General features: G+C 71.4%; 2 protein-coding genes across 2 annotated transcripts; both read right to left on the minus strand.

Moving 5' to 3' along the window:
- Positions 1-338: 338 nt before the first annotated feature.
- On the minus strand, positions 339-19,119 carry LOC139266146 (collagen alpha-1(VII) chain-like; the record flags this gene model as incomplete). The annotated part of the gene is given in 19 exon segments (XM_070883991.1): positions 339-1,073; positions 1,586-1,765; positions 1,952-2,249; positions 2,584-2,694; positions 3,169-3,482; positions 3,576-4,134; positions 5,202-5,374; positions 5,594-6,280; positions 8,050-8,097; positions 8,842-9,294; positions 9,833-9,895; positions 10,375-10,428; positions 10,912-10,985; positions 13,023-13,401; positions 14,005-14,211; positions 15,000-15,883; positions 15,970-16,139; positions 17,305-17,530; positions 19,086-19,119. Coding segments are annotated over 19 exon segments (5,649 nt in total), but the record flags the coding sequence as incomplete, so codon positions are not given.
- A 127-nt stretch (positions 19,120-19,246) lies between these two features.
- Positions 19,247-22,515, minus strand: LOC139266147 (collagen alpha chain-like; the record flags this gene model as incomplete). Its single annotated transcript, XM_070883992.1, has 3 exons — positions 19,247-19,768; positions 21,873-21,944; positions 22,048-22,515. Coding segments are annotated over 3 exons (1,062 nt in total), but the record flags the coding sequence as incomplete, so codon positions are not given.
- Positions 22,516-22,833: the final 318 nt, after the last annotated feature.

A 22,833-nucleotide genomic window follows, 5' to 3' on the forward strand; every position in this document is an offset into this window, starting at 1 on the left:
GATTCCCCAGGCACCCCGAACTCCCCAGACTCCCCAGACTCCCCAAGCTCCCCAGGCTCCCCAGACTCTCCAGACTCCCCGAGCTCCCCAAGCTACCCAGTCTCCCCAGGCTCCCCAGACTCCCCAGACACCCCAAACTCCCCAGACACACCAAACTCCCCGAGCTCCCCAGACTCCCCGTGATCCCCAGGCACCCCAGACGCCCCGAGCTCCCCAGACTCCCCGAGCTCCCCAGGCTCCCCAGGCTCCCCAGACTCCCCGAGATCCCCAGGCTCCCCAGACTCCCCAGGCTCCCCGAGCTCCCCAGGCTCCCCAGACTCCCCAGACTCCCCAGACTCCCCCAGCTCCCCAGGCTCCCCAGACTCCCCAGGCTCCCCGAGCTCCCCAGGCTCCCCGAGCTCCCCAGACTCCCCAGACTCCCCGAGCTCCCCGAGCTCCCCAGGCTTCCCGGGCTTCCCAGACTCCCCAGACTCCCCAGGCTCCCCAGGCTCCCCAAGCTGTCCGAGCTCCCCAGATTCCACGAACTCCCCAAACACCCCGAGCTCCCCAGATTCCCCATGTTCCCTAGGCTCCCCAGACTCACCGAGCTCCCTGGGCTCCCCGAGCTCCCCAGACTCCCCAGGCTCCCCAGACTCCCCAGGCTCCCCAGACACCCCGTGTTCCCCAGACTCCCCAGACTACCCGAGCTCCCCGGGCTGCCTGAGCTCCCCAGACTCCCCAGGCTCCCCAGACTCCCCGAGCTCCCCAGGCTCCCCAGACACCCCGAGCTCCCCAGGCTCCCCGGGTTCCCCAGACTCCCCAGGCTCCCCAGACTCCCCGAGCTCCCCAGGCTTCCCGGGCTCCCCGAGCTCCTCAGACTCCCCAGGCTCCCCAGACTCCCCAGACTCCCCAAGCACCCCAGACACCCCAGGCTCCCCAGATTCCCTGAGCTCCCCAGGCTCCCCGAGCTCCCCAGGCTCCCCGGGCTCTCCGAGCTCCCCGGGCTCCCCGAGCTCCCCAGACTCCCCGGGTTCCCCAGACTCCGCGTGCTCCCCAGGCTCCACAGACTCCCCAGACTCCCCAGGCTCCCCAGGCTCCCCAGGCTCCCCAGACTCCCCAGACTCTCCAGACTCCCCGAGCTCCCCAGGCTCCCCAGACTCCCCAGACTCCCCAAGCTCCCCAGGCTCCCCAGACTCCCCAGACTCCCCGGTCCCCAGACTCCCCAGGCTCCCCGAGCTCCCCAAGCTCCCCAGACTCCCCAGGCTCCCCAGACTCCCCATACTCCCCGAGGTCCCCGAGCTCCCCAGGCTCCCCAGGCTCCCCGGGCTTCCCAGACTCCCCAGACTCCCCAGGCTCCCCGAGCTCCCCGAGCTCCCCAGACTCCCCAGGCTCCCCAGACTCCCCGAGCTCCCCAGACTCCCCAGGCTCCCCAGACACCCCAAACCCCCCGAGCTCCCCAGACTCCTCGTGTTCCCCAGGCTCCCCAGACTCCCCAGACTCCCCGAGCTCCCCGGGCTCCGCAGGCTCCCCAGGTTCCCCAGATTCCCCAGACTCCCCAAGCTCCCCAGGCTCCCCAGGCTCCCCAGACTCCCCAGACTCCCCAGACTCCCCGAGCTGCCCGGTCCCCAGACTCCCCAGGCTCCCCAAGCTCCACAAGCTCCCCAGCCTCCCCAGGCTCCCCAGACTCCCCGAGCTCCCCAGACTCCCCAGACTCCCCAGACTCCCCAGGCTCCCCGGGCTTCCCAGACTCCCCAGACTCCCCAGGCTCCCCGAGCTCCCCAGACTCCCCAGGCTCCCCAGACACCCCACACTCCCCGAGCTCCCCAGACTCCCCGTGTTCCCCAGGCTCCCCAGACTCCCCGAGCTCCCCGGGCTCCCCGAGCTCCCCAGACTCCCCAGGCTCCCCGAGCTCCCCAGACTCCCCAGGCTCCCCGAGCTCCCCAGGCTCCCCAGCCTCCCCAGGCTCCCCTGCCTCCCCGGGCTTCCCGGGCTCCCCGGGCTTCCCGGGCTCCCCGAGCTCCCCGGGCTCCCCGAGCTCCCCAGGCTGCCCGAGCTTTCCACGCTCCCTGGTCTCCCCCGGGCTCCCTGAGCTCCCCAGACTCCCTGGACTCCCCGGGCTCCCTGAGCTCCCCGGGCTCCCCGGGTTCCCCAGACTCCCCGGGTTCCCCAGACAACCCAAGATCCCCAGGCTCCCCAGACTCCCCAGGCTCCCCGGGCTCCCCGAGCTCTCCAGGCTCCCCGGGTTCCCCAGACTCCCCAGACTCCCCGTGCTCCCCAGGTTCCACAGACTCCCCAGACTCCCCAGGCTCCCCGAGCTCCCCAGACTCCCCAGACTCCCCGAGCTCCCCAGGCTCCCCAGGCTCCCCAGACTCCCCAGGTACCCCGAGCTCCCCAGACTCCCCAGACTCCCCGAGCTCCCCAGGCTCCCTAGACACCCCGAGCTCCCCAGGCTCCCCGGGTTCCCCAGACTCCCCAGGCTCCCCTGACTCCCCGAGCTCCCCAGGCTCCCCGGGCTCCCCGAGCTCCTCAGACTCCCCAGGCTCCCCAGACTCCCCAGACTCCCTGAGCTCCCCAGACACCCCAGGCTCCCCAGACTCCCTGAGCTCCCCAGGCTCCCCGGGCTCCCCGAGCTCCCCAGACTCCCCGGGTTCCCCAGACTCCCCAGACTCCCCGTGCTCCCCAGGCTCCACAGACTCCCCAGACTCCCCAGGCTCCCTGAGCTCCCCAGGCTCCCCAGACTCCCCAGACTCCCCAGACTCTCCGAACTCCCCAGGCTCCCCAGACTCCCCAGGCACCCTGAGCTCCCCAGACTCCCCAGACTCCCCAAGCTCCCCAGGCTCCCCAGACTCTCCAGACTCCCCGAGCTCCCCAAGCTACCCAGGCTCCCCAGGCTCCCCAGACTCCCCAGGCTCCCCAGACTCCCCAGACTCCCCGAGTTCCCCGAGCTCCCCAGGCTCCCCAGGCTCCCCGGGCTTCCCAGACTCCCCAGACTCCCCAGGCTCCCCAGGCTCCCCGAGCTCTCCGAGCTCCCCAGACTCAATGAGCTCCCCAAACTCGCCAGAATCCCCGTGTTCCCCAGGCTCCCCAGGCTCCCCAGACTCCCCAGACTCCCCGAGCTCCCCGGATTCCCCGAGCTCCCCAGACTCCCCAGGCTCCCCAGACTCCTTGAGCTCCCCAGGCTCCCCAGACATCCCAAACTCCCCGAGCTCCCCAGACTCCCCGTGTTCCCCAGGCTCCCCAGACTCCCCAGACTTCCCGAGCTCCCCAAGGTCCCCAGGCTCCCCAGGCTCCCCAGACTCCCCAGGCTCCCCAGACTCCCCGAGCTCCCCAGGCTCCCCAGACTCCCCAGGCTCCCCGGGCTCCCCAGGCTCCCCAGACTCCCCAGACTCCCCGAGCTCCCCATGCTCCCCAGACTCCCCAGGCTCCCCGAGCTCCCCAGGCTCCCCGAGCTCCCCAGACTCCCCGAGCTCCCCAGACTCCCCGAGCTCCCTGAGCTCCCCAGGCTTCCCGGGCATCCCAGACTCCCCAGATTCCCCAGGCTCCCCAGGCTCCCCAAGCTATCCGAACTCCCCAGGCTCCACGAGCTCCCCAAACACCCCGAGCTCCCCAGACTCCCCATGTTCCCCAGGCTCCCCAGACTCACCGAGCTCCCCGGGCTCCCTGAGCTCCCCAGACTCCCCAGGCTCCCCAGACTCCCCAGGCTCCCCAGACACCCCAAACTCCCCGGTCTCCCCAGACTCCCCGTGTTCCCCAGGCTCCCCAAACTCCCCAGACTCCCCGAGCTCCCCGGGCTCCCCGAGCTCCCCAGACTCCCCAGACTCCCCGAGCTCCCCAGGCTCCCTAGACACCCCGAGCTCCCCGGGTTCCCCAGACTCCCCGAGCACCCCAGGCTCCTCGGGCTCCCCGAGCTCCTCAGACTCCCCAGTCTCCCCAGACTCCCCAGACTCCCTGAGCTCCCCAGACACCCCAGGCTCCCCAGACTCCCTGAGCTCCCCAGGCTCCCCGGGCTCCCCGAGCTCCCCGGGCTCCCCGGGCTCTCCGAGCTCCCCGAGCTCCCCGGGTTCCCCAGACTCCCCAGACTCCCCGTGCTCCCCAGGCTCCACAGATTCCCCAGACTCCCCAGGCTCCCAGAGCTCCCCAGGCTCCCCAGACTCCCTGAACTCCCCAGGCTCCCCAGACTTCCCAGGCACCCCGAACTCCCCAGACTCCCCAGACTCCCCAAGCTCCCCAGGATCCCCAGACTCTCCAGACTCCCCGAGCTCCCCAAGCTACCCAGGCTCCCCAGGCTCCCCAGACTCCCCAGGCTCCCCAGACTCCCCAGACACCCCAAACTCCCCAGACACACCAAACTCCCCGAGCTCCCCAGACTCGCCATGTTCCCCAGGCTCCCCAGATGCCCCGAGCTCCCCAGACTCCCCGAGCTCCCCAGGCTCCCCAGGCTCCCCAGACTCCCCAGGCTCCCCAGACTCCCCGAGATCCCCAGGCTCCCCAGACTCCACAGGCTCCCCGAGCTCCCCAGGCTCCCCAGACTCCCCAGACTCCTCAGACTCCCCGAGCTCCCCAGGCTCCCCAGACTCCCCAGGCTCCCCGAGCTCCCCAGGCTCCCCGAGCTCCCCAGACTCCCCAGACTCCCCGAGCTCCCCGAGCTCCCCAGGCTTCCCGGGCTTCCCAGACTCCCCAGACTCCCCAGGCTCCCCAGGCTCCCCAAGCTGTCCAAGCTCCCCAGAGTCCACGAACTCCCCAAACACCCCGAGCTCCCCAGACTCCCCATGTTCCCTAGGCTCCCCAGACTCACCGAGCTCACCTGGCTCCCCGAGCTCCCAGACTCCCCAGGCTCCCCAGACTCCCTAGGCTCCCCAGACACCCCAAACACCCCGTGTTCCCCAGGCTCCCCAGACTCCCCAGACTACCCGAGCTCCCCGGGCTCCCTGAGCTCCCCAGACTCCCCAGGCTCCCCAGACTCCCCGAGCTCCCCAGGCTCCCCAGACACCCCGAGCTCCCCAGGCTCCCCGGGTTCCCCAGACTCCCCAGAATCACCGAGCTCCCCGGGCTCCCCGAGCTCCCCAGACTCAATGAGCTCCCCAAACTCGCCAGAATCCCCGTGTTCCCCAGGCTCCCCAGGCTCCCCAGACTCCCCAGACTCCCCGAGCTCCCCGGATTCCCCGAGCTCCCCAGACTCCCCAGGCTCCCCAGACTCCTTGAGCTCCCCAGGCTCCCCAGACATCCCAAACTCCCCGAGCTCCCCAGACTCCCCGTGTTCCCCAGGCTCCCCAGACTCCCCAGACTTCCCGAGCTCCCCAAGGTCCCCAGGCTCCCCAGGCTCCCCAGACTCCCCAGGCTCCCCAGACTCCCCGAGCTCCCCAGGCTCCCCAGACTCCCCAGGCTCCCCGGGCTCCCCAGGCTCCCCAGACTCCCCAGACTCCCCGAGCTCCCCATGCTCCCCAGACTCCCCAGGCTCCCCGAGCTCCCCAGGCTCCCCGAGCTCCCCAGACTCCCCGAGCTCCCCAGACTCCCCGAGCTCCCTGAGCTCCCCAGGCTTCCCGGGCATCCCAGACTCCCCAGATTCCCCAGGCTCCCCAGGCTCCCCAAGCTATCCGAACTCCCCAGGCTCCACGAGCTCCCCAAACACCCCGAGCTCCCCAGACTCCCCATGTTCCCCAGGCTCCCCAGACTCACCGAGCTCCCCGGGCTCCCTGAGCTCCCCAGACTCCCCAGGCTCCCCAGACTCCCCAGGCTCCCCAGACACCCCAAACTCCCCGGTCTCCCCAGACTCCCCGTGTTCCCCAGGCTCCCCAAACTCCCCAGACTCCCCGAGCTCCCCGGGCTCCCCGAGCTCCCCAGACTCCCCAGACTCCCCGAGCTCCCCAGGCTCCCTAGACACCCCGAGCTCCCCGGGTTCCCCAGACTCCCCGAGCACCCCAGGCTCCTCGGGCTCCCCGAGCTCCTCAGACTCCCCAGTCTCCCCAGACTCCCCAGACTCCCTGAGCTCCCCAGACACCCCAGGCTCCCCAGACTCCCTGAGCTCCCCAGGCTCCCCGGGCTCCCCGAGCTCCCCGGGCTCCCCGGGCTCTCCGAGCTCCCCGAGCTCCCCGGGTTCCCCAGACTCCCCAGACTCCCCGTGCTCCCCAGGCTCCACAGATTCCCCAGACTCCCCAGGCTCCCAGAGCTCCCCAGGCTCCCCAGACTCCCTGAACTCCCCAGGCTCCCCAGACTTCCCAGGCACCCCGAACTCCCCAGACTCCCCAGACTCCCCAAGCTCCCCAGGATCCCCAGACTCTCCAGACTCCCCGAGCTCCCCAAGCTACCCAGGCTCCCCAGGCTCCCCAGACTCCCCAGGCTCCCCAGACTCCCCAGACACCCCAAACTCCCCAGACACACCAAACTCCCCGAGCTCCCCAGACTCGCCATGTTCCCCAGGCTCCCCAGATGCCCCGAGCTCCCCAGACTCCCCGAGCTCCCCAGGCTCCCCAGGCTCCCCAGACTCCCCAGGCTCCCCAGACTCCCCGAGATCCCCAGGCTCCCCAGACTCCACAGGCTCCCCGAGCTCCCCAGGCTCCCCAGACTCCCCAGACTCCTCAGACTCCCCGAGCTCCCCAGGCTCCCCAGACTCCCCAGGCTCCCCGAGCTCCCCAGGCTCCCCGAGCTCCCCAGACTCCCCAGACTCCCCGAGCTCCCCGAGCTCCCCAGGCTTCCCGGGCTTCCCAGACTCCCCAGACTCCCCAGGCTCCCCAGGCTCCCCAAGCTGTCCAAGCTCCCCAGAGTCCACGAACTCCCCAAACACCCCGAGCTCCCCAGACTCCCCATGTTCCCTAGGCTCCCCAGACTCACCGAGCTCACCTGGCTCCCCGAGCTCCCAGACTCCCCAGGCTCCCCAGACTCCCTAGGCTCCCCAGACACCCCAAACACCCCGTGTTCCCCAGGCTCCCCAGACTCCCCAGACTACCCGAGCTCCCCGGGCTCCCTGAGCTCCCCAGACTCCCCAGGCTCCCCAGACTCCCCGAGCTCCCCAGGCTCCCCAGACACCCCGAGCTCCCCAGGCTCCCCGGGTTCCCCAGACTCCCCAGAATCACCGAGCTCCCCGGGCTCCCCGAGCTCCCCAGACTCCCCAGGCTCCCCAGACTCCCCAGGCTCCCTGAGCTCCCCAGACTCCCCAGACTCCCCGAGCTCCCCGAGCTCCCCAGGCTTCCCGGGCTTCCCAGACTCCCCAGACTCCCCAGGCTCCCCAAGCTGTCCAAGCTCCCCAGAGTCCACGAACTCCCCAAACACCCCGAGCTCCCCAGACTCCCCATGTTCCCCAGGCTCCCCAGACTCCCCGAGCTCCCCAGGCTCCCCAGACACCCAGAGCTTCCCAGACTCCCCATGTTACCCAGGCTCCCCAGACTCACCGAGCTCCCCGGGCTCCCCGAGCTCCCCAGACTCCCCAGGCTCCCCAGACTCCCCAGGCTCCCCAGACTCCCCAGGCTCCCCGTGTTCACCAGGCTCCCCAAACTCCCCAGACTCCCCGAGCTCCCCGGGCTCCCCGAGCTCCCCAGACTCCCCGAGCTCCCCAGGCTCCCTAGACACCCTGAGCTCCCCAGGCTCCCCGGGTTCCCCAGACTCCCCGAGCTCCCCAGGCTCCCCGGGCTCCCCGAGCTCCTCAGACTCCCCAGGCTCCCCAGACTCCCCAGACTACCTGAGCTCCCCAGACACGCCAGGCTCCCCAGACTCCCTGAGCTCCCCAGGCTCCCCGGGCTCCCCGAGCTCCCCGGGCTCCCCGGGCTCTCCGAGCTCCCCGGGCTCCCCGGGCTCCCCGAGCTCCTCAGACTCCCCGGGTTCCCCAGACTCCCCAGACTCCCCGTGCTCCCCAGGCTCCACAGACTCCCCAGAATCCCCAGGCTCCCCGAACTCCCCAGGCTCCCCAGACTCCCCAGACTCCCCGAACTCCCCAGGCTCCCCAGATTCCCCAGGCACCCCGAACTCCCCAGACTCCCCAGACTCCCCAAGCTCCCCAGGCTCCCCAGACTCTCCAGACTCCCCGAGCTCCCCAAGCTACCCAGGCTCCCCAGGCTCCCCAGACTCCCCAGGCTCCCCAGGCTCCCCAGACTCCCCAGACTCCCCGAGATCCCCAGGCTCCCCAGACTCCCCAGGCTCCCCGAGCTCCCCAGGCTCCCCAGACTCCCCAGACTCCCCAGACTCCCCGAGCTCCCCAGGCTCCCCAGACTCCCCAGGCTCCCCGAGCTCCCCAGGCTCCCCGAGCTCCCCAGACTCCCCAGACTCCCTGAGCTCCCCAGACTCCCCAGGCTCCCCAGGCTCCCCAAGCTGTCCGAGCTCCCCAGACTCCACGAACTCCCCAAACACCCCGAGCTCCCCAGACTCCCCATGTTCCCTAGGCTCCCCAGACTCACCGAGCTCCCCGGGCTCCCCGAGCTCCCCAGACTCCCCAGGCTCCCCAGACTCCCCAGGCTCCCCAGACACCCCAAACACCCCGTGTTCCCCAGACTCCCCAGACTACCCGAGCTCCCCGGGCTCCCTGAGCTCCCCAGACTCCCCAGGCTCCCCAGACTCCCCGAGCTCCCCAGGCTCCCCAGACACCCCAGGCTCCCCAGGCTCCCCGGGTTCCCCAGACTCCCCAGGCTCCCCAGGCTCCCCAGACTCCCCAGGCTCCCCAGGCTTCCCGGGCTCCCCGAGCTCCTCAGACTCCCCAGGCTCCCCAGACTCCCCAGACTCCCCAAGCACCCCAGGCTCCCCAGATTCCCTGAGCTCCCCAGGCTCCCCGAGCTCCCCAGGCTCCCCGGGCTCTCCGAGCTCCCCGGGCTCCCCGAGCTCCCCAGACTCCCCGGGTTCCCCAGACTCCCCAGACTCCCCGTGCTCCCCAGGCTCCACAGACTCCCCAGACACCCCAGGCTCCCCAGGCTCCCCAGACTCCCCAGACTCTCCAGACTCTCCAGACTCCCCGAGCTCCCCAGGCTCCCCAGACTCCCCAGACTCCCCAAGCTCCCCAGGCTCCCCAGACTCCCCAGGCTCACCGAGCTCCCCAAGCTCCCCAGGCTCCCCAGACTCCCCAGGCTCCCCAGGCTCCCCAGACTCCCCATACTCCCCGAGGTCCCCGAGCACCCCAGGCTCCCCAGGCTCCCCGGGCTTCCCAGACTCCCCAGACTCCCCAGGCTCCCCGAGCTCCCCGAGCTCCCCAGACTCCCCAGGCTCCCCAGACTCCCCGAGCTCCCCAGACTCCCCAGGCTCCCCAGACACCCCAATCTCCCCGAGCTCCCCAGACTCCCCGTGTTCCCCAGGGTCCCCAGACTCCCCTGACTCCCCGAGCTCCCCGGGCTCCGCAGGCTCCCCGGGTTCCCCAGACTCCCCAGGCTCCCCAGACTCCCCGAGCTCCCCAGGCTCCCCGGGCTCCCCGAATTCCTCAGACTCCCCAGGCTCCCCAGACTCCCCAGACTCCCCGAGCTCCCCAGACACCCCAGGCTCCCCAGACTCCCTGAGCTCCCCAGGCTCCCCGGGCTCCCCGAGCTCCCCAGGCTCCCCGGGCTCCCCGAGCTCTCCAGACTCCCCGGGTTCCCCAGAATTCCCATACTCCCCGTGCTCCCCAGGCTCCACAGACTCCCCAGACACCCCAGGCACCCCGAGCACCCCAGGCTCCCCAGACTCCCCAGACTCCCCGAGCTCCCCAGGCTCCCCAGGCTCCCCAGACTCCCCAGGTACCCCGAGCTCCCCAGACTCCCCAAGCTTCCCAGGCTCCCCACACTCCCCAGACTCCCCGAGCTGCCCGGTCCCCAGACTCCCCAGGCTCCCCAAGCTCCCCAAGCTCCCCAGGCTCCCCAGACTCCCCGAGCTCCCCAGACTCCCCAGACTCCCCAGGCTCCCCGGGCTTCCCAGACTCCCCAGACTCCCCAGGCTCCCCGAGCTCCCCAGACTCCCCAGACACCCCACACTCCCCGAGCTCCCCAGACTCCCCGTGTTCCCCAGGCTCCCCAGACTCCCCGAGTTCCCCGGGCTCCCCGAGCTCCCCAGACTCCCCAGGCTCCCCGAGCTCCCCAGGCTCCCCGAGCTCCCCAGGCTCCCCAGGCTCCCCAGCCTCCCCAGGCTCCCCTGCCTCCCCGGGCTTCCCGGGCTCCCCGAGCTCCCCAGACTCCCCAGGCTCCCCGGGCTCCCCGAGCTCCCCAGGCTGCCCGAGCTTTCCACGCTCCCTGGTCTCCCCCGGGCTCCCTGAGCTCCCCAGACTCCCTGGACTCCCCGGGCTCCCTGAGCTCCCCGGGCTCCCCGGGTTCCCCAGACTCCCCGGGTTCCCTAGACAACCCAAAATCCCAAGGCTCCCCAGACTCCCCAGGCTCCCCGAGCTCCCCGAGCTCCCCAGGACTCCCTGAGCTCCCCAGGCTCCCCGGGCTCCCCGAGCTCCCCGAGCTCCCCGGGCTCCCCAGGCTCCCCAGGCTCCCCGGGTTCCCCAGACTCCCCAGGTACCCCGAGCTCCCCAGACTCCCCAGACTCCCCAAGCTCCCCAGGCTCCCCAGACTCCTCAGACTCCCTGAGCTCCCCGGTCCCCAGACTCCCCAGGCTTCCCGAGCTCCCCAAGCTCCCCAGCCTCCCCAGGCTCCCCAGACTCCCCGAGCTCCCCAGACTCCCCAGACTCCCCTGGCTCCCCGGGCTTCCCAGACTCCCCAGACTCCCCAGGCTCCCCGAGCTCCCCAGATTCCCCAGGCTCCCCAGACACCCCAAAATCCCCGAGCTCCACAGACTCCCCGTGTTCCCCAGGCTCCCCAGACTCCCCGTGCTCCCCGGGCTCCCCGAGCTCCCCAGAATCCCCAGGCTCCCCGAGCTCCCCAGGCTCCCCAGGCTCCCCAGCATCCCCAGGCTCCCCTGCCTCCCCGGGCTTCCCGGGCTCCCCGAGCTCCCCAGACTCCCCAGGCTCCCCGGGCTCCCCGAGCTCCCCAGGCTGCCCGAGCTTTCCACGCTCCCTGGACTCCCCCGGGCTCCCTGAGCTCCCCAGACTCCCTGGACTCCCCGGGCTCCCTCAGCTCCCCGGGCTCCCCGGGTACCCCAGACTCCCCGGGTTCCCCAGACAACCCAAGATCCCCAGGCTCCCCAGACTCCCCAGACTCCCCAGGCTCCCCGAGCTCCCCAGGCTCCCCGAGCTCCCCAGGCTCCCCAGGTTCCCCGAGCTCCCCGAGCTCCCCGGGCTCACTTGGCTCCCCAGACTCCCCAGGCTCTCCGGACGCCCCAGACTCACCAAGCTCCCCAGGCTCCCCGACCTCCCCAGACTCCCCAGGCTCCCCAGACTTCCCAGGCTCCCCAGACTCCCCAGGCTCCCCAGACACCCCAAACTCCCCGTGTTCCTCAGGCTCCCCAGACTCCACAGACTCCCCGGGCTCTCTGAGCTCCCCAGACTCCCCAGGCTCCCCAGACTCCCCGAGCTCACCAGGCTCCCCGAGCTCCCCAGACTCCCTGAGCTCCCCAGGCTCCCCGAGCTCCCCAGGCTCCCCGGGCTCTCCGAGCTCCCCGGGCTCCCCGAGCTCCCCAGACTCCCCGGGTTCCCCAGACTCCCCAGACTCCCCGTGCTCCCCAGGCTCCACAGATTCCCCAGACTCCCCAGGCTCCCCAGGCTCCCCAGACTCCCCAGACTCCCCAGACTCCCCAGACTCCCCAAGCTCCCCAGGCTCTCCAGACTCCCCGGTCCCCAGACTCCCCAGGCTCCCCGGGCTCCCCGAGCTCCCCAGGCTGCCCGAGCTTTCCACGCTCCCTGGACTCCCCCGGGCTCCCTGAGCTCCCCAGACTCCCTGGATTCCCCGGGCTCCCCGAGCTCCCCGGGTTCCCCAGACTCCCAGGGTTCCCCAGACAACCCAAGATCCCCAGGCCCCCCAGACTCCCCAGGCTCCCCGAGCTCCCCGAGCTCCCCAGGCTCCCGGAGCTCCCCAGGCTCCCCGGGCTCCCCGAGCTCCCCGAGCTCCCCGTGTTCCCCAGGCTCCCCAGACTCCCCAGACTCCCCAGACTCCCCGAGCTCCCCGGGCTCCGCAGGCTCCCCCGGTTCCCCAGACTCCCCAGGCTCCCCAGACTCCCCGAGCTCCCCAGGCTCCCCGGGCTCCCCGAGTTCCTCAGACTCCCCAGGCTCCCCAGACACCCAGACTCCCCGAGCTCCCCAGACACCCCAGGCTCCCCAGACTCCCTGACCTCCCCAGGCTCCCCGGGCTCCCTGAGCTCCCCAGGCTCCCCGGGCTCCCCGGGCTCCGCGAGCTCTCCAGACTCCCCGGGTTCCCCAGACTCCCCAGACTCCCCGTGCTCCCCAGGCTCCCCAGACTCCCCAGACTCCCCGGTCCCCAGACTCCCCAGGCTCCCCGAGCTCCCCAAGCTCCCCAGACTCCCCAGGCTCCCCAGACTCCCCATACTCCCCGAGGTCCCCGAGCTCCCCAGGCTCACCAGGCTCCCCGGGCTTCCCAGACTCCCCAGACTCCTCAGGCTCCCCGAGCTCCCCAGACTCCCCAGGCTCCCCAGACTCCCCGAGCTCCCCAGACTCCCCAGGCTCCCCAGACACCCCAAACCCCCCGAGCTCCCCAGACTCCTCGTGTTCCCCAGGCTCCCCAGACTCCCCAGACTCCCCGAGCACCCCGGGCTCCGCAGGCTCCCCGGGTTCCCCAGATTCCCCAGACTCCCCAGACTCCCCAAGCTCCCCAGGCTCCCCAGACTCCCCAGACTCCCCGAGCTGCCCGGTCCCCAGACTCCCCAGGCTCCCCAAGCTCCACAAGCTCCCCAGCCTCCCCAGGCTCCCCAGACTCCCCGAGCTCCCCAGACTCCCCAGACTCCCCAGACTCCCCAGGCTCCCCGGGCTTCCCAGACTCCCCAGACTCCCCAGGCTCCCCGAGCTCCCCAGACTCCCCAGGCTCCCCAGACACCCCACACTCCCCGAGCTCCCCAGACTCCCCGTGTTCCCCAGGCTCCCCAGACTCCCCGAGCTCCCCGGGCTCCCCGAGCTCCCCAGACTCCCCAGGCTCCCCGAGCTCCCCAGACTCCCCAGGCTCCCCGAGCTCCCCAGGCTCCCCAGGCTCCCCAGCCTCCCCAGGCTCCCCTGCCTCCCCGGGCTTCCCGGGCTCCCCGAGCTCCCCAGACTCCCCAGGCTCCCCGGGCTCCCCGAGCTCCCCAGGCTGCCCGAGCTTTCCACGCTCCCTGGTCTCCCCCGGGCTCCCTGAGCTCCCCAGACTCCCTGGACTCCCCGGGCTCCCTGAGCTCCCCGGGCTCCCCGGGTTCCCCAGACTCCTCGGGTTCCCCAGACAACCCAAGATCCCCAGGCTCCCCAGACTCCCCAGGCTCCCCGGGCTCCCCGAGCTCTCCAGGCTCCCCGGGTTCCCCAGACTCCCCAGACTCCCCGTGCTCCCCAGGTTCCACAGACTCCCCAGACTCCCCAGGCTCCCCGAGCTCCCCAGACTCCCCAGACTCCCCGAGCTCCCCAGGCTCCCCAGGCTCCCCAGACTCCACAGGTACCCCGAGCTCCCCAGACTCCCCAGACTCCCCGAGCTCCCCAGGCTCCCTAGACACCCCGAGCTCCCCAGGCTCCCCGGGTTCCCCAGACTCCCCAGGCTCCCCTGACTCCCCGAGCTCCCCAGGCTCCGCGGGCTCCCCGAGCTCCTCAGACTCCCCAGGTTCCCCAGACTCCCCAGACTCCCTGAGCTCCCCAGACACCCCAGGCTCCCCAGACTCCCTGAGCTCCCCAGGCTCCCCGGGCTCCCCGAGCTCCCCGGGCTCCCCGGGCTCTCCGAGCTCCCCGGGCTCCCCGAGCTCCCCAGACTCCCCGGGTTCCCCAGACTCCCCAGACTCCCCGTGCTCCCCAGGCTCCACAGACTCCCCAGACTCCCCAGGCTCCCCGAGCTCCCCAGGCTCCCCAGACTCCCCAGACTCCCCAGACTCTCCGAACTCCCCAGGCTCCCCAGACTCCCCAGGCACCCTGAGCTCCCCAGACTCCCCAGACTCCCCAAGCTCTCCAGGCTCCCCAGACTCTCCAGACTCCCCGAGCTCCCCAAGCTACCCAGGCTCCCCAGGCTCCCCAGACTCCCCAGGCTCCCCAGACTCCCCAGACTCCCCGAGTTCCCCGAGCTCCCCAGGCTCCCCAGGCTCCCCGGGCTTCCCAGACTCCCCAGACTCCCCAGGCTCCCCAGGCTCCCCGAGCTCTCCGAGCTCCCCAGACTCCATGAGCTCCCCAAACTCGCCAGAATCCCCGTGTTCCCCAGGCTCCCCAGGCTCCCCAGACTCCCCAGACTCCCCGAGCTCCCCGGATTCCCCGAGCTCCCCAGACTCCCCAGGCTCCCCAGACTCCTTGAGCTCCCCAGGCTCCCCAGACACCCCAAACTCCCCGAGCTCCCCAGACTCCCCGTGTTCCCCAGGCTCCCCAGACTCCCCAGACTCCCCGAGCTCCCCAAGGTCCCCAGGCTCCCCAGGCTCCCCAGACTCCCCAGGCACCCTAGGCTCCCCAGGCTCCCCAGACTCCCCAGACTCCCCAGACTCCCCGAGCTCCCCATGCTCCCCAGGCTCCCCGAGCTCCCCAGGCTCCCCGAGCTCCCCAGACTCCCCGAGCTCCCCAGACTCCCCGAGCTCCCTGAGCTCCCCAGGCTTCCCGGGCATCCCAGACTCCCCAGACTCCCCAGACTCCCCGAGCTCCCCAGGCTCTCCAGACTCCCCAGGCTCCCCGAGCTCCCCAGGCTCCCCGAGCTCCCCAGACTCCCCAGACTCCCCGAGCTCCCCGAGCTCCCCAGGCTTCCCGGGCTTCCCAGACTCCCCAGACTCCCCAGGCTCCCCAGGCTCCCCAAGCTGTCCGAGCTCCCCAGAGTCCATGAACTCCCCAAACACCCCGAGCTCCCCAGACTCCCCATGTTCCCTAGGCTCCCCAGACTCACCGAGCTCCCCGGGCTCCCCGAGCTCCCAGACTCCCCAGGCTCCCCAGACTCCCTAGGCTCCCCAGACACCCCAAACACCCCGTGTTCCCCAGGCTCCCCAGACTCCCCAGACTACCCGAGCTCCCCGGGCTCCCTGAGCTCCCCAGACTCCCCAGGCTCCCCAGACTCCCCGAGCTCCCCAGGCTCCCCAGACACCCCGAGCTCCCCAGGCTCCCCGGGTTCCCCAGACACCCCAGGCTCCCCAGGCTCCACAGACTCCCCGAGCTCCCCAGGCTTCCCGGGCTCCCCGAGCTCCTCAGACTCCCCAGGCTCCCCAGACTCCCCAAACTGCCCAAGCACCCCAGACACCCCAGGCTCCCCAGATTCCCTGTGCTCCCCAGGCTCCCCGAGCTCCCCAGGCTCCCCGGGCTCTCCGAGCTGCCCGGGCTCCCCGAGCTCCCCAGACTCCCCGGGTTCCCCAGACTCCCCAGACTCCCCAGACTCTCCAGACTCCCCGAGCTCCCCAGGCTCCCCAGACTCCCCAGACTCTCCAGACTCCCCGAGCTCCCCAGGCTCCCCAGACTCCCCAGACTCCCCAAGCTCCCCAGACTCCCCAGACTCCCCGAGCTCCCCGGATTCCCCGAGCTCCCCAGACTCCCCAGGCTCCACAGACTCCCTGAGCTCCCCAGACACCCCAAACTCCCCGAGCTCCCCAGACGCCCCGTGTTCCCCAGGCTCCACAGACTCCCCAGACTCCCCAAGCTCCCCAAGGTCCCCAGGCTCCCCAGGCTCCCCAGACTCCCCAGGCTCCCCAGACTCCCCGAGCTCCCCAGGCTCCCCAGACTCCCCAGGCTCCCCGGGCTCCCCAGGCTCCCCAGACTCCCCAGGCTCCCCAGACTCCCCGAGCTCCCCATGCTCCCCAGACTCCCCAGGCTCCCCGAGCTCCCCAGGCTCCCCGAGCTCCCCAGACTCCCCGAGCTCCCCAGACTCCCCGAGCTCCCCGAGCTCCCCAACTTCCCGGGCTTCCCAGACTCCCCAGATTCCCCAGGCTCCCCAGGCACCCCAAGCTATCCGAACTCCCCAGACTCCACGAGCTCCGCAAACACCCCGAGCTCCCCAGACTCCCCATGTTACCCAGGCTCCCCAGACTCACCGAGCTCCCCGGGCTCCCCGAGCTCCCCAGACTCCCCAGGCTCCCCAGACTCCCCAGGCTCCCCGAGCTCCCCAGACTGCCCGTGTTCACCAGGCTCCCCAAACTCCCCAGACTCCCCGAGCTCCCCGGGCTCCCCGAGCTCCCCAGACTCCCCGAGCTCCCCAGGCTCCCTAGACACCCTGAGCTCCCCAGGCTCCCCGGGTTCCCCAGACTCCCGAGCTCCCCAGGCTCCCCGGGCTCCCCGAGCTCCTCAGACTCCCCAGGCTCCCCAGACTCCCCAGACTCCCTGAGCTCCCCAGACACGCCAGGCTCCCCAGACTCCCTGAGCTCCCCAGGCTCCCCAGACTCCCCGAGATCCCCAGGCTCCCCAGACTCCCCAGGCTCCCCGAGCTCCCCGGGCTCCCCAGACTCCCCAGACTCCCCAGACTCCCCGAGCTCCCCAGGCTCCCCAGACTCCCCAGGCTCCCCGAGCTCCCCAGGCTCCCCGAGCTCCCCAGACTCCCCAGACTCCCTGAGCTCCCCAGACTCCCCAGGCTCCCCAGGCTCCCCAAGCTGTCCGAGCTCCCCAGACTCCACGAACTCCCCAAACACCCCGAGCTCCCCAGACTCCCCATGTTCCCTAGGCTCCCCAGAATCACCGAGCTCCCTGGGCTCCCCGAGCTCCCCAGACTCCCCAGGCTCCCCAGACTCCCCAGGCTCCCCAGACTCCCCAGACACCCCAAACTCCCCAGACACACCAAACTCCCCAGACTCCCCAGACTACCCGAGCTCCCCGAGCTCCCCAGACTCCCCAGGCTCCCCAGACTCCCCGAGCTCCCCAGGCTCCCCAGACACCCCGAGCTCCCCAGGCTCCCCGGGTTCCCCAGACTCCCCGAGCTCCCCAGGCTCCCCGAGCTCCCCAGACTCCCCAGACTCCCCGAGCTCCCCGAGCTCCCCAGGCTTCCCGGGCTTCCCAGACTCCCCAGACTCCCCAGGCTCCCCAGGCTCCCCAAGCTGTCCGAGCTCCCCAGAGTCCACGAACTCCCCAAACACCCCGAGCTCCCCAGACTCCCCATGTTCCCTAGGCTCCCCAGACTCACCGAGCTCCCCGGGCTCCCCGAGCTCCCAGACTCCCCAGGCTCCCCAGACTCCCTAGGCTCCCCAGACACCCCAAACACCCCGTGTTCCCCAGGCTCCCCAGACTCCCCAGACTACCCGAGCTCCCCGGGCTCCCTGAACTCCCCAGACTCCCCAGGCTCCCCAGACTCCCCGAGCTCCCCAGGCTCCCCAGACACCCCGAGCTCCCCAGGCTCCCCGGGTTCCCCAGACACCCCAGGCTCCCCAGGCTCCACAGACTCCCCGAGCTCCCCAGGCTTCCCGGGCTCCCCGAGCTCCTCAGACTCCCCAGGCTCCCCAGACTCCCCAAACTGCCCAAGCACCCCAGACACCCCAGGCTCCCCAGATTCCCTGTGCTCCGCAGGCTCCCCGAGCTCCCCAGGCTCCCCGGGCTCTCCGAGCTGCCCGGGCTCCCCGAGCTCCCCAGACTCCCCGGGTTCCCCAGACTCCCCAGACTCCCCAGACTCTCCAGACTCCCCGAGCTCCCCGGATTCCCCGAGCTCCCCAGACTCCCCAGGCTCCCCAGACTCCCTGAGCTCCCCAGACACCCCAAACTCCCCGAGCTCCCCAGACGCCCCGTGTTCCCCAGGCTCCCCAGACTCCCCAGACTCCCCAAGCTCCCCAAGGTCCCCAGGCTCCCCAGGCTCCCCAGACTCCCCAGGCTCCCCAGACTCCCCGAGCTCCCCAGGCTCCCCAGACTCCCCAGGCTCCCCGGGCTCCCCAGGCTCCACAGACTCCCCAGACTCCCCGAGCTCCCCATGCTCCCCAGACTCCCCAGGCTCCCCGAGCTCCCCAGGCTCCCCGAGCTCCCCAGACTCCCCGAGCTCCCCGAGCTCCCCAACTTCCCGGGCTTCCCAGACTCCCCAGATTCCCCAGGCTCCCCAGGCTCCCCAAGCTATCCGAACTCCCCAGACTCCACGAGCTCCGCAAACACCCCGAGCTCCCCAGACTCCCCATGTTACCCAGGCTCCCCAGACTCACCGAGCTCCCCGGGCTCCCCGAGCTCCCCAGACTCCCCAGGCTCCCCAGACTCCCCAGGCTCCCCGAGCTCCCCAGACTCCCCGTGTTCACCAGGCTCCCTAAACTCCCCGGACTCCCCGAGCTCCCCGGGCTCCCCGAGCTCCCCAGACTCCCCGAGCTCCCCAGGCTCCCTAGACACCCTGAGCTCCCCAGGCTCCCCGGGTTCCCCAGACTCCCCGAGCTCCCCAGGCTCCCCGGGCTCCCCGAGCTCCTCAGACTCCCCAGGCTCCCCAGACTCCCCAGACTCCCTGAGCTCCCCAGACACGCCAGGCTCCCCAGACTCCCTGAGCTCCCCAGGCTCCCCGGGCTCCCCGAGCTCCCCGGGCTCCCCGGGCTCTCCGAGCTCCGCGGGCTCCCTGGGCTCCCCGAGCTCCCCAGACTCCCCGGGTTCCCCAGACTCCCCAGACTCCCCGTGCTCCCCAGGCTCCACAGACTCCCCAGACTCCCCAGGCTCCCCGAACTCCCCAGGCTCCCCAGACTCCCCAGACTCCCCGAACTCCCCAGGCTCCCCAGATTCCCCAGGCACCCCGAACTCCCCAGACTCCCCAGACTCCCCAAGCTCCCCAGGCTCCCCAGACTCTCCAGACTCCCCGAGCTCCCCAAGCTACCCAGGCTCCCCAGGCTCCCCAGACTCCCCAGGCTCCCCAGACTCCCCAGACACCCCAAACTCCCCAGACACACCAAACTCCCCAGACTCCCCGTGTTCCCCAGGCTCCCCAGACGCCCCGAGCTCCCCAGGCTCCCCAATCTCCCCAGACTCCCCAGACTCCCCGAGATCCCCAGGCTCCCCAGACTCCCCAGGCTCCCCGAGCTCCCCAGGCTCCCCAGACTCCCCAGACTCCCCAGACTCCCCGAGCTCCCCAGGCTCCCCAGACTCCCCAGGCTCCCCGAGCTCCCCAGGCTCCCCGAGCTCCCCAGACACCCCAGACTCCCTGAGCTCCCCAGACTCCCCAGGCTCCCCAGGCTCCCCAAGCTGTCCGAGCTCCCCAGACTCCACGAACTCCCCAAACACCCCGAGCTCCCCAGACTCCCCATGTTCCCTAGGCTCCCCAGACTCACCGAGCTCCCCGGGCTCCCCGAGCTCCCCAGACTCCCCAGGCTCCCCAGACTCCCCAGGCACCCCAGACACCCCAAACACCCCGTGATCCCCAGACTCCCCAGACTACCCGAGCTCCCCGGGCTCCCTGAGCTCCCCAGACTCCCCAGGCTCCCCAGACTCCCCGAGCTCCCCAGGCACCCCAGACACCCCGAGCTCCCCAGGCTCCCCGGGTTCCCCAGACTCCCCAGGCTCCCCAGGCTCCCCAGGCTCCCCAGACTCCCCAGGCTCCCCAGGCTTCCCGGGCTCCCCGAGCTCCTCAGACTCCCCAGGCTCCCCAGACTCCCCAGACTCCCCAAGCACCCCAGGCTCCCCAGATTCCCTGAGCTCCCCAGGCTCCCCGAGCTCCCCAGGCTCCCCGGGCTCTCCGAGCTCCCCGGGCTCCCCGAGCTCCCCAGACTCCCCGGGTTCCCGAGACTCCCCAGACTCCCCGTGCTCCCCAGGCTCCACAGACTCCCCAGACACCCCAGGCTCCCCAGACTCCCCAGACTCCCCAGACTCCCCGAGCTCCCCAGGCTCCCCAGACTCCCCAGGTTCCCCGAGCTCCCCAGGCTCCCCGAGCTCCCCAGACTCCCCAGACTCCCTGAGCTCCCCAGACTCCCCAGGCTCCCCAGGCTCCCCAAGCTGTCCGAGCTCCCCAGACTCCACGAACTCCCCAAACACCCCGAGCTCCCCAGACTCCCCAGACACCCCAGGCTCCCCAGGCTCCCCAGACTCCCCAGACTCCCCAGACTCTCCAGACTCCCCGAGCTCCCCAGGCTCCCCAGACTCCCCAGACTCCCCAAGCTCCCCAGGCTCCCCAGACTCCCCAGGCTCCCCGAGCTCCCCAAGCTCCCCAGGCTCCCCAGACTCCCCAGGCTCCCCAGGCTCCCCAGACTCCCCATACTCCCCGAGGTCCCCGAGCTCCCCAGGCTCCCCAGACTCCCCAGGCTCCCCGAGCTCCCCGAGCTCCCCAGACTCCCCAGGCTCCCCAGACACCCCAAACTCCCCGAGCTCCCCAGACTCCCCGTGTTCCCCAGGCTCCCCAGACTCCCCAGACTCCCCGAGCTCCCCGGGCTCCGCAGGCTCCCCGGGTTCCCCAGACTCCCGAGGCTCCCCAGACTCCCCGAGCTCCCCAGGCTCCCCGGGCTCCCCGAGTTCCTCAGACTCCCCAGGCTCCCCAGACTCCCCAGACTCCCCGAGCTCCCCAGACACCCCAGGCTCCCCAGACTCCCTGAGCTCCCCAGGCTCCCCGGGCTCCCCGAGCTCCCCAGGCTCCCCGGGCTCCCCGGGCTCCCCGAGCTCTCCAGACTCCCCGGGTTCCCCAGACTCCCCAGACTCCCCGTGCTCCCCAGGCTCCACAGACTCCCCAGACACCCCAGGCACCCCGAGCACCCCAGGCTCCCCAGACTCCCCAGACTCCCCGAGCTCCCCAGGCTCCCCAGGCTCCCCAGACTCCCCAGGTACCCCGAGCTCCCCAGACTCCCCAGACTCCCCAAGCTCCCAAAGGCTCCCCAGACTCCCCAGACTCCCCGAGCTGCCCGGTCCCCAGACTCCCCAGGGTCCCCAAGCTCCCCAAGCTCCCCAGCCTCCCCAGGCTCCCCAGACTCCCCTGGCTCCCCGAGCTCCCCAGACTCCCCAGACACCCCACACTCCCCGAGCTCCCCAGACTCCCCGTGTTCCCCAGGCTCCCCAGACTCCCCGAGCTCCCGGGGCTCCCCGAGCTCCCCAGACTCCCCAGGCTCCCCGAGCTCCCCAGGCTCCCCGAGCTCCCCAGGCTCCCCAGGCTCCCCAGCCTCCCCAGTCTCCCCTGCCTCCCCGGGCTTCCCGGGCTCCCCGAGCTCCCCAGACTCCCCAGGCTCCCCGGGCTCCCCGAGCTCCCCAGGCTGCCCGAGCTTTCCATGCTCCCTGGTCTCCCCCGGGCTCCCTGAGCTCCCCAGACTCCCTGGACTCCCCGAGCTCCCTGAGCTCCCCGGGCTCCCCGGGTTCCCCAGACTCCCCGGGTTCCCCAGACAACCCAAAATCCCCAGGCTCCCCAGACTCCCCAGGCTCCCCGAGCTCCCCGAGCTCCCCAGGACTCCCTGAGCTCCCCAGGCTCCCCGGGCTCCCCGAGCTCCCGAGCTCCCCGGGCTCCCCAGGCTCCCCAGGCTCCCCGGGTTCCCCGGGCTCCCCGAGCTCTCCAGACTCCCCCAGTTCCCCAGACTCCCCAGACTCCCCGTGCTCCCCAGGCTCCACAGACTCCCCAGACTCCCCAGGCTCCCCGAGCTCGCCAGACTCCACAGGCTCCCCAGACTCCCCAGGTACCCCGAGCTCCCCAGACTCCCCAGACTCCCCAAGCTCCCCAGGCTCCCCAGACTCCCCAGACTCCCCGAGCTCCCCGGTCCCCAGATTCCCCAGGCTCCCCGAGCTCCCCAAGCTCCCCAGCCTCCCCAGGCTCCCCAGACTCCCCGAGCTCCCCGAGCTCCCCAGACTCCCCAGACTCCCCTGGCTCCCCGGGCTTCCCAGACTCCCCAGACTCCCCAGGCTCCCCGAGCTCCCCAGACACCCCAGGCTCCCCAGACACCCCAAACTCCCCGAGCTCCCCAGACTCCCCGTGTTCCCCAGGCTCCCCAGACTCCCCGTGCTCCCCGGGCTCCCCGAGCTCCCCAGACTCCCCAGGCTCCCCGAGCTCCCCAGGCTCCCCAGGCTCCCCAGCCTCCCCAGGCTCCCCTGCCTCCCCGGGCTTCCCGGGCTCCCCGAGCTCCCCAGACTCCCCAGGCTCCCCGGGCTCCCCGAGCTCCCCAGGCTGCCCGAGCTTTCCACGCTCCCTGGACTCCCCCGGGCTCCCTGAGCTCCCCAGACTCCCTGGACTCCCCGGGCGCCCTCAGCTCCCCGGGCTCCCCGGGTGCCCCAGACTCCCCGGGTTCCCCAGACAACCCAAGATCCCCAGGCTCCCCAGACTCCCCAGACTCCCCAGGCTCCCCGAGCTCCCCAGGCTCCCCGAGCTCCCCAGGCTCCCCAGGTTCCCCGAGCTCCCCGGGCTCACTTGGCTCCCCAGACTCCCCAGGCTCTCCGGACGCCCCAGACTCACCAAGCTCCCCAGGCTCCCCGAGCTCCCCAGACTCCCCAGGCTCCCCAGACTTCCCAGGCTCCCCAGACTCCCCAGGCTCCCCAGACACCCCAAACTCCCCGTGTTCCCCAGGCTCCCCAGACTCCACAGACTCCCCGGGCTCTCTGAGCTCCCCAGACTCCCCAGGCTCCCCAGACTCCCCGAGCTCACCAGGCTCCCCAGACACCCCGAGCTCCCCAGGCTCCCCGGGTTCCCCAGACTCCCCAGACTCCCCAGGCTCCCCAGACTCCCCGAGCTCCCCAGGCTCCCCGGGCTCCCCGAGCTCCTCAGACTCCCCAGGCTCCCCAGACTCCCCGAGCTCCCCAGACACCCCAGGCTCCCCAGACTCCCTGAGCTCCCCAGGCTCCCCGAGCTCCCCAGGCTCCCCGGGCTCTCCGAGCTCCCCGGGCTCCCCGAGCTCCCCAGACTCCCCGGGCTCCCCAGACTCCCCAGACTCCCCGTGCTCCCCAGGCTCCACAGATTCCCCAGACTCCCCAGGCTCCCCAGGCTCCCCAGACTCCCCAGACTCCCCAGACTCCCCAGACTCCCCAAGCTCCCCAGGCTCTCCAGACTCCCTGGTCCCCAG

Source organism: Pristiophorus japonicus, chromosome 6, assembly GCF_044704955.1.
Source record: "Pristiophorus japonicus isolate sPriJap1 chromosome 6, sPriJap1.hap1, whole genome shotgun sequence".
NCBI lineage: Eukaryota > Metazoa > Chordata > Chondrichthyes > Pristiophoridae > Pristiophorus > Pristiophorus japonicus.